The sequence below is a fragment of the Muntiacus reevesi genome, chromosome 9 (assembly GCF_963930625.1).
Source record: "Muntiacus reevesi chromosome 9, mMunRee1.1, whole genome shotgun sequence".
Taxonomy (NCBI): domain Eukaryota; kingdom Metazoa; phylum Chordata; class Mammalia; order Artiodactyla; family Cervidae; genus Muntiacus; species Muntiacus reevesi.
Window position 1 is genome coordinate 43,038,216 of NC_089257.1, and position 10,541 is coordinate 43,048,756.

A 10,541-nucleotide genomic window follows, 5' to 3' on the forward strand; every position below is an offset into this window, starting at 1 on the left:
GGCTATGGGACCAAGAGCTTGTGAAAAATGGGGAACACATTGCTTTTGGTGTACAAACTTAATAAGACTATATGCATTATTCTTCACTTAAAAATAAATAAATTTTAAAGAAAGACTATATGCTTTACGCTTTATCACCCATAAAGTAAGCCAGGTGTTTCCATTTCTAATTCATAAATACAAAAATTGAGTCTCAAAAAGGTTGTGGTACTTTTTAATGCTAAGTAGTGAATAGGCAGAAAAGTTGAGATGAGGATTCCAGAAATGCTTTTATACACTGAGACTTCCCAGAGAAGGGGAGGGATTTTCTCAAGGTTAAGTAACACTCTTGTGGTAAACTCAGAGCTAAAGCTCAGGATTCCAGGCCTCTTACAAAGGATGCTTTTAGTTATACAATGTTACTGAGGGAAGATGTATATAATATAGCCACTCTACAACAGCCATGTATTCGCTCATCCAGGATGTCTACTGTTGGTGAATTCTAGGACACTCTACTCCCTCCCTCAATCTGCTTCTCTCAGCACTTGGCATCCTGATCTGGCTGTTACATGCAACCATTAACTGGTGGAACTATAAGACTTCAGGCTGACTTTGCCAAGTTTGAAGTGCTGTCTCCCTAGATAGCATGTCGACGACACCTCTTGCTTTCTTCCACTGAATTCACACATGTACTCAAATAATGTAGATATTCGGTTATGGAGTATTTGCGTATATTCAGGCTGCCTACACTCTTTATAGGCACTTCAGGTGAGACATAAAAATAAAGCATTTAGTGTGTATTCAGGCAGTTACCTTACAAACACAGAGTAAGTAAGCAAAATATTGTAGCATTAAGGCAAGAAGTCAATACTATGTTGCTAAGATGTTACTAGGATTAAGTCTTTAGGTGAATATTGATTAATCTTTCTAGGTACAGACACAGTCATGTTGTCTGGAGGTTGCAATTGCATAAAGATGCAGTCTCAGCTCAATAGGATTTTGGAAAGTGATGGATAAACAGAAATAGACAACTAAGGACTAAGTTAGAGAGGAAAAGCTTTTGGAAGGCAAAAAGACTTGCCCAGAGTTTAAAATTTAGAGAGAAAGAAAAGGAAAAAATCTCCTTGGGCAAAGGGAATACTGATACTATAAACTTTATAAAGAAGAGAGAGAGTAAATATTCCTGGATCATTGGGACAGAAAAACAACTGAATGATGTGCAGAATGTGGTAGGAGATAAGTCTAGAAGGGTTAGACAGGACAAATGCTTAACTTCTTATCATGGCACTTGGGATATAGAACTCAACGTGTGATTGATGAGTATGGAAATTAGCAGATGAAAAATTGATTTATGTTATAGAAGCTTTTAAGATTCTTAAGCAAGATATAACAATAATATTTTTCTCAGCTTAAAAAAGGTGACTTCACAGAAAAGTCATCATTTTATGTGAATGAACCAGATCTCTCATGCTGCAGGACAGGTGTACCATCACCCGTTGGACAGAGCCCTTTATTTGTCATGCAGAATGCCAGCATCCAACATCAGCGGAGACCATCTCCCAACCATTCTCTTCCTAACGGGCATCCCAGGGCTGGAGTGGGCTCACGTCTGGATTGCCATCCCCTTTTGTGCCATGTATCTGGTAGCACTGGCTGGGAACGCCACCCTCATCCTGGTCATAGTGACAGACAGTGCCCTTCATGCGCCCATGTACCTCTTCCTTGGCCTCCTCTCACTCACTGACCTGGCTCTCAGCTCCACCACTGTGCCCAAAACGTTGGCTATTTTGTGGTTCCAAGCAGGTGAGGTTTCCTTTGATGGTGCCTGGCCCAAATGTTTTGTGTCCATTCTGTTTATGCTCTAGAGTCCTCGGTTCTTCTTGCCATGGCCTTTGATCGATACGTGGCTATCTGCAACCCACTGAGATACACAACCATACTCAACCATGCTGTCATAGGTAGAATTGGCCTTGTGGGTATATTCAGGAGTATAGCTGTTGTCTCCCCCTTCATCTTCCTGTTGAGGCGACTGCCCTACTGTCAGCACCATGTCATGGCACACACATACTGTGAGCACATGGGCATTGCTCGACTGGCCTGTGCCAACATCACTGTCAATATAGTCGATGGGCTAACTGTGGCCCTTCTGGCTGTGGGTCTGGATTCCGTCCTCATTGCCGTTTCCTATGGCTTTATTCTTCACACTGTCTTTCGTTTTCCATCTCAAGATGCCAGGCGCAATGCTCTGAGTACCTGTGGCTCCCACCTTGGGGTCATCCTGGTCTTCTACATCCCTGCCTTCTTCTCCTTCCTCACCCACCGTTTTGGCCAACACCGAGTCCCCAGGCACGTGCACATCTTTCTGGCTAATCTCTATGTGCTGGTGCCTCCCGTGCTCAACCCAATCATCTATGGGGCTCGGACCAAGGAGATTCGGAGTCGACTTTCAAGACTGCCTCACTTGTGGAAGGTCTCAGTATGAGTTCTTGCAGCAGTTGGAGATGAGAATGAAAGGTAAATGGGAAGGATAATTATCCAGATACATTTACATAGATAAAGCTTATGATGTGAGAGAGATGGTGATATGGGAGAAAGCACTTTATAAAGAATGATCAGATAAATGGGACATGTTAAGGATCACACTGAATATGCTCCTTGAGCAATTCTGAATTGCTCAGAACAAGGTAATAAGGTAGTTCCTGTGTCATCTCAGAAGGGACAGTAGCTTTCCAAAATGCTAGTCATTTCTGTTCTGGAGTGGACACTGCATCTCATGGTGGGTTTTTCTATTGGGATGTTAAGTGAAAAAAAAAAAGAAAACCAAAGATGAAACATTTGGAGTGAATTTGAATCTGAACTCCAAAATTTTGGACAGTGGTTAAAAGCACAAGATCCAAAATCAAAGGGCCTGAGTTTGAATGCTCTCTCCTTTATTGTTGGTTTTCTACTTTGAGCATGGTACTAAACATTTCTATGTCTATTTGGGTGAACTGTAAAATTTGGGCAATGATTAATTATATCTAACTCTTGAATTATGGTGAGGATTAAGTAAACTACTGAATGTATGTACAACATGTAGAACAGTGTCTGAAAATTCTCAATAAATAAATAAATGATTAAAAGCTTCTCTAAAAAGTTTCTGCACAGCAAAGAACATAAGACAAAAAGATAGCCTACAAAATGAGAAGATATTTCCAAATCATATATCCAATAAGGGGTTAATATTGAAAATATATAAATAACTCATACAACTCAACAACAGAAAAACAAACGACCATCTTAAAAATGGACAGAGGTTCTGAATGGGCATTTTTCCAAGGAAGAGATCAGATGACCGACAGGTATACAAAAAGAGTTCAATGTCACTTAATTACTAGGGAAATAAAAGTTAGAAACACAATGAGATATCACTCACACTTAGGATGAGTAATATAAAAAATGACAAGACACTATTACATATAAAATAGATAACTAATGAGGACCTGCTATGTACCACAGGGAACTCCGTTCAATACTTTGCAATCCTCTGTATGGGAAAAGAATCTTAAAAAGAGTGGATATATGTATTGTGTATGCATATGTATAACAGATTCACTTTGCTCTACACATGAAACTACACAACATTGTAAATCAACTATAGCTAAATAATTTTCTTGAAAAACACACTGATTTTGTTTTCCCAAGGCTCATAGAAAATCAAAAGAGATCAAATAAAATGAGAATATTTATCCTTAAAATTATTTTTACCTTTATAAAAAGCTTCAGGATGAATAAGGTAACTAGTTGCTAAAGCTAAAAACTAAAATAGACAAGATAAACATGGTGAGGATATGGGAAAAGGGGGAACCCTGGGGCATTGTTTCTAGGAATGTATATTGGTGCAGTCACTATGGAACACAGTATGGAAATTCTTCAAAAACTTAAGAATAGGAAGACCATATGATCCAACTTTTCAAATTTGTGTATTTATCAAAAAATACAAAAACACTCATTTGAAAAGATATGTGTGTGCTAGTCACTCAGTTGTGTCTGACTCTCTGAGACCCCATAGACTATACCCCACCAGGCTCCTCTGTCCACGGAATTCTCCAGGCAAGAATACTGGAGTGTTTTGCCATTCCCTTCTCCAGGGAGTCTTCCTGACCCAGGTATCAAACCTGGGTCTCCCACGTTACAGGCAGATTTTTTACTGTCTGAGTGACCAAAAGATATATAGTCCACTAAGTTCACTGCGGTATTATTTACAACAGCTGAGATATGGAAACTAAGTTCCGATAAATGGATGAATGGATAAAGAAGGTGCAGTGTGTATGTAGACTGGAATACTACTAAGTCATAAAAAAACATGATATTTTTCCATTTGTGACAACATGGATGGACCTTGAAGGTATCATGCTAAGTGAAATAAGCCAAGTGGAGAAAAATAAATACCATATGATTTCATTCACATGTGAAATACACAAATAAATAAAAACCAGAGAAGCAAACCAATAAAAAAAGAAACAAACACATATATATAGAGAAAAGAGTAGTGGTTACCAAAGAGGAAAGCAACTGAGAAAGGTAGGCTGATAGATGGAAACTAAATTTTGATGTTGAGCAAGCTATAACAGAAGTTGAAATATAATGTTGTACACATGAAACTTATGTAGGTTATAAATCAATGATATCTTATTTTTTTTAATTAATAACATTTTAAACATTTGAGGGCTTCCCTGGTAGCTCAGATGGTAAAGAATCCAACTGCAATGAAGGAGACCTGGGTGTGATCCCTGGGTTAGGAAGATTCTCTCAAGAAGGGAAAAGCTACCCACTACAGTATTCTGGTCTGGAGAATTCCATGGACTGTACAGTCCATGGGGTTGCAAAGAGTCAGACATGACTGAGCAACTTGGCTAAACATTTGAGTCTAATGTTAAAGGAAGCAGAAATTCCAACACACATAAAAATTATTGTTACATGAATGAAAGTGTAATTATTATGAAATATTTGAGTAAAAATATATGTGGGAAAATGGAGCAGATTCAAGGAAACAAAGCAGTGTATTAAATTCCTGACACTTTAGAAAAGCTTTTTTATTTACTTTGAAATAAATAAAGGTGAGTTAACAATTTCTAGGACATAAAGAGACCATGCTGCTGCTGCTAAGCTGTTTCAGTCATGTCTGACTCTGTGCGACCCCACAGAAGGCAGCCCACCAGGCTCCCCCATCCCTGGGATTCTCAAGATGAGAACACTGGAGTGGGTTGTCATTTCCTTCTCCAATGCATGAAAGTGAAAAGTGAAAGTGAAGTCACTCAGTCGTGTCCGACTTTAAATGGTCATATGGGATCTTAAATGTCAGTATGCACAATATACTGAAAATTATGTCTATTTCTACCTTTTAAACTTTGAATGATAATTTTTAGTTGTCAAAGTTTTGAAGGAGGCATATAGCATTTTGAATATTCTTTTAGATACTCCAATGAAGACCACAGTTTGAAGTTATTCAAGAGAGGTCTATTAGAAGGAAAGTGAGTACAGTGTTCTGAAGTTATGGAGGAGAGAATAACTAGTCTTGGAAGGGGTTGATGGAAGCGATGGTTGTGCAGGACATGATAGATGGTTGATGTCAAGGGATCGTAGGTGATCTACCTGCAGCACTGATGTCACTCCCTACCAGGATGGGCTTCATGGGCACATGACCTGGGTAATTACATAGCATCCATGCTCAGTATGGCCTCTGGCTTTCCTTACCACTCTGCTCTCATCATCATGAAATTCATGATAATTTTACCTTTGAACTTGTGTTTGTAAGTGAAATCTGTTAGCACAGTGATGTGTGCGCAGGCTCACTACCATTACCTGCTGTCCTTTTCTCATGATTATCTCACCACACCTCATAAGCACAGAATTCTGGTGTACCCACAAGAGAGGGAGTTTGAGGAGACACACAGAAATAAAGCAAAGAGAAGAGAATGAGAGGATGGGGGAGGGGGGAGCAAGAAATTAGAAAGGAGGATAAAATATAATCCATCATACACTAGATGGTTAATTTCCACTTTCTTTGAAAAGTCATGAAGGAAAATTTCCCTCTCTTACCTCAGTTACTTTATCTACCTTCATTTTCCTTCTGTCTCTCAAAAAGTGCGTCAAATCCCTAGAGGAGTCCTCTTTGGTTTCACACCTGAGCATCATGAAGAGAATCAATAAATAACCTTACTTATAAATCCCTGGATCAGAGGAGGTGGGAACACAGAGATGAGCTGAAGACATATACTGAGCCCAGACACTTGGCATCAGATAAAAGATCTCACATCTCAGCCCAGATTGCACATTCAGAGCCCTTTGCTTCCTTACTGCTCCCACTTGCACCTGCACAGAAACAGCTTTTACACCCTTAAGTAACATTTTGTATTCACATACACACCTCCTGCACAACCTGGCATTCTATCCGTATAGCCTCACACTCACATAGTACACACGCTCATAGAATTCAAACTGGTCTACCTGCAAATGCACACCTACCACACAGTTCTTGAAATCAGATTGCCCCATGTCTGTGTGCAGTGGAAAGACACAGAGTATAATTATTGAAGTCTTATCAGAGAAAAGAACCTCAAAGAACCAGATCCTGGGGCAATCTGGGAAGGATGCTCACACTAAGGGCTAGAGTGAAGCTCCAGTCCAATATCCTTATCCCATTGTTTCCCAAGGAGGAAAAATCCAGCTGAATTCTTACCTCAATCTTTTTCATCCTCAGACTCACAGATGGACACAGAGTAGTGGCTGTCTTACTGTAACCACTTGATATCTTCTTTAGGGGCCATTAATAAGCTGGGAAGAAAGGAGGAAGGAAGACAGTAGTGATTCCAGTCCTCTGCCCTCCACCATCCAAGCTTCTCTCCCCTGGCATCTCAGTCCTGTGTACGGAGCCCAAGAGCAGCTGGTGTCTTCAGTGGAAGCCTCTACATAAAGAGGGTGGGCTTCCTAATTCTCTTTACCACTTCGGAATTCAGATAAGTAATAAAATGATTGCAGCATTTTGAATTATTGACATAATGCCTTGATCAAAAAACATAGGAATTCAGATATTGTTCACATTAATGGACATTTGGGTGAAGTAAAAGCTTGCAACTCTGAATCAGAACACATAAAATCTAATTTTAGTTTTGCAATTAACATGCTTTGTAATCTGGACTACATATATTCACCTCTCTGGACTTGGTCTCCCCAGTGACTAGGGGTTCAAATGATTAGTATAGTCTATTATCTTTGAAGTATACTGAAAGTGTTTGTTAAGGAAACAAAGAAAGGAAGGAAGGAAGAGAAGATTATTTGGGATGTCCAAATTTTTAACCACATAAATGCTATTTTAAGCTCTACCATAAAATCTTGTGAAGCTGGTAGATCAAGTGATGCCATTTCCAATTTAGAGACAAAAAACTGAAGGCAAAAAGTGTTGCGGCATTTTTTCCAATGCAGCAACATGAGCAGATAGAAAAGAGAGAATGAGTGCAGAGCCATTGCTCTTTCCAAATGAAGACTGACTGGGGAAGAGAGAGATTTGTTTCCACTCACATATCAACTTTGCTATGGAAGCAGGGTTAAAATTCAAGCTTCTCCAAATTCTACACAGATTTAAGGACAGAATACAGTCAACACTTAAATAACAGGGTTTGAACTGTGCAGATTCACTTATGAGTGGATTTTTCAATAGTAAATACTACAGTACTACTTACTAATCAGTGGTTGGTTGAATCCGTGAATGCCAACTAGTGGATATGATGAGCCACTTTACGAGAAACCTCTTATATGGAGGGCAGGTAATAAATGATATAAGAATATTCAGCTGCCCAGATGATTGGCATCCATAACACCCTCATTGTTCAAGGGTCAACAGTATGCAATCAAGGAACAGTGTCTGTAAATACTCGCTAGCCTTCAACAGCCAGAAACAGATCCTCTTTCCAGGATATCGTCACTGTTAGCAACCTTGGGACCACAGATTTTATCCCTTAGTCAGCCTCTGTGAGTACTTGGTATTCTGATCTGGCCAGGATATCCAGACATTACACTGGTGGGCATGCTGGACTTTGGCTGGCTTTGCCATAGTAGGGAGTGTTGTCTCGCCAACTAGTATGTTGATGTATATTATGCTTTCATCTATTATGCTTCTTGAATATTCAAATTGCTGTACATATTCAATCATGAGATATATAAGCATATTCATAATTTCCTATATTTTTTTTCTAGGCATTTCAAGTGAGATATACAAAGAGATTCTTTGGGTATACATCTGGGAAGGTACATTACAATCACACACACACACAAAAACAACTGAACACATTATTATATCTTTAGGTTAAAAAAGCAGTGCAATATTATTGTCAAAATTGAGGCTTAATGAACAGTGACCAAAATGACTAGGTACACTGTCACAGTCAGTGTGGAAGATACCATAGCAAAGACATACTCTCACTCAATGGAATTTTGTAAGCAGAAGAATGGAAAAAAGAATGAGACAACTATGGACATAAAAAATAGAAGGCTATCAGGAAGACAGGGAAACTTTCACTGAAATTTAAAAAACATAGAAAAAAAGAAAATCAAGTCTCTGTAGGCATGGGGAAAGGACATGGATGAAAGAAAAGCAAGGGATATCCCTACATGTGGGTTGACTAAATGTTAATAAATGATGTGTAGGAGATGACTCCTGAAGCATCAGGTTGAACAGATGCTTAAATACTTAGCTTGCTGCTTGGGATATATAATTCAAAATATGACTGATGAGTATAGGAATCAGCAGAAGAAGGGAAAGCAGATAATATGTGGAGGAGTATTTTAAGATTCTTAAGCAAGTTGATAACAAATATTTTTTCTCAGCCTAAGAAAGACTACTTCACAGAAAGGTCATCATTTCATGTGAATGAACCAAATCTCTCATGCTACAGGATAGGTGTACCATCACCCCTTTTAATTGCCAAGCAGAATGCCAGCTTCCAACATCAGTGATGACCATCTCCCAGACACTCTCTTCCTAACGGGCATCCCAGGGCTGGAGTGGGCTCACGTCTGGATTGCCATCCCCTTTTGTGCCATGTATCTGGTAGCACTGGCTGGGAACGCCACCCTCATCCTGGTCATAGTGACAGACAGCGCCCTTCATGCACCCATGTACCTCTTCCTTGGCCTCCTCTCACTCACTGACCTGGCTCTCAGCTCCACCACTGTGCCAAAAATGCTGGCCATTTTGTGGTTCCAAGCAGGTGAGATTTCCTTTGATGGGTGCCTGGCCCAGATGTTCTGTGTCCATTCTGTTTATGCCCTAGAGTCCTCAGTTCTTCTTGCCATGGCCTTTGATCGATACGTGGCTATCTGCAATCCACTAAGATACACAACCATCCTCAACCACGCTGTCATTGGCAGAATTGGCCTTGTTGGGATACTTCGTAGTGTGGCCATTGTCTCTCCATTCATCTTCCTGTTGAGGCGACTGCCCTACTGTCAGCACCATGTCATGGCACACACATACTGTGAGCACATGGGCATTGCTCGACTGGCCTGTGCCAACATCACTGTCAATATAGTCTATGGGCTAACTGTGGCCCTTCTGGCCATGGGTCTGGATTCTATTCTCATTTCTATCTCCTATGGCTTCATCCTCCATGCTGTCTTTCACCTTCCATCCCGTGATGCCCAGTACAAGGCTCTAAGTACCTGTGGCTCCCACCTTGGGGTCATCCTGGTCTTCTACATCCCTGCCTTCTTCTCCTTCCTCACCCACCGTTTTGGCCAACACCGAGTCCCCAGGCACGTGCACATCTTTCTGGCTAATCTCTATGTGCTGGTGCCTCCTGTGCTCAACCCCATCATCTATGGGGCTCGGACCAAGGAGATTCGGAGTCGACTTCCAAGACTGCTTCACTTGGGGGAAATTTCAACATGAATTCTGAGCAGAGATCTGAAATAAGGGGAAAAAGTATGTATGATGGCTATCTGAATGCATTTTCCTGGATGGAGACCTCTGATATAAGTGGAATATGTTTCCATGGGAGGAAGCCTTGGAAGGCTAAGGAAAGGTGGGATGAACTGAAGCTATTGATAATCATATTGAAGATACCTCTGAAGAGGTTCCTTGAGCAATTATGAATAACCCAGAAAGGTAATAATACTTTTACTTTTAGAAGAAGCCTTTAAATAGAAAAATCATAAACCTCATTTGCTATGATACTGCTACTGCACAAAACTCCTAATATTTTTACCTTTGCCTCACATGCATCTGTGGTTTAATATCTGTCTATTATTACTAGAAAGCAAAGCAGTTCCTGTTCTTAAAAAGCATCTAAGTGCCATGGTGGGACTATCTTCTGTGAATCCAAGTAGAAAATGACAAGAACATTTAAAGTATATCTAATCCAAATCCAAGAAATTTGGGCAGTGATTACATGGTCTAAAGTCAGAGTTTCTGGCTTATATACAATGGAATAATACTCAGCCATAAAAAAAGTGTGAAATAATGCCCTTTGCAGCAACATGGATGGACATGGAGATTATCGTATTAAGTGAAGTCACACAGAGAA

The 10,541-nt window shown here is 40.1% G+C and overlaps 1 protein-coding gene and 1 pseudogene across 1 annotated transcript; both read left to right on the top strand.

Moving 5' to 3' along the window:
- The first annotated feature begins 1,505 nt into the window (after positions 1–1,505).
- On the top strand, positions 1,506–2,461 carry LOC136174820 (olfactory receptor 52D1-like; annotated as a pseudogene).
- Positions 2,462–8,950: 6,489 nt separating this feature from the next.
- OR52D1 (olfactory receptor family 52 subfamily D member 1) lies at positions 8,951–9,907 on the top strand. The gene has a single exon (XM_065946057.1). The coding sequence runs from the start codon at positions 8,951–8,953 to the stop codon at positions 9,905–9,907; it is 957 nt and encodes a 318-aa protein (XP_065802129.1).
- The last annotated feature ends 634 nt before the right edge of the window (positions 9,908–10,541 follow it).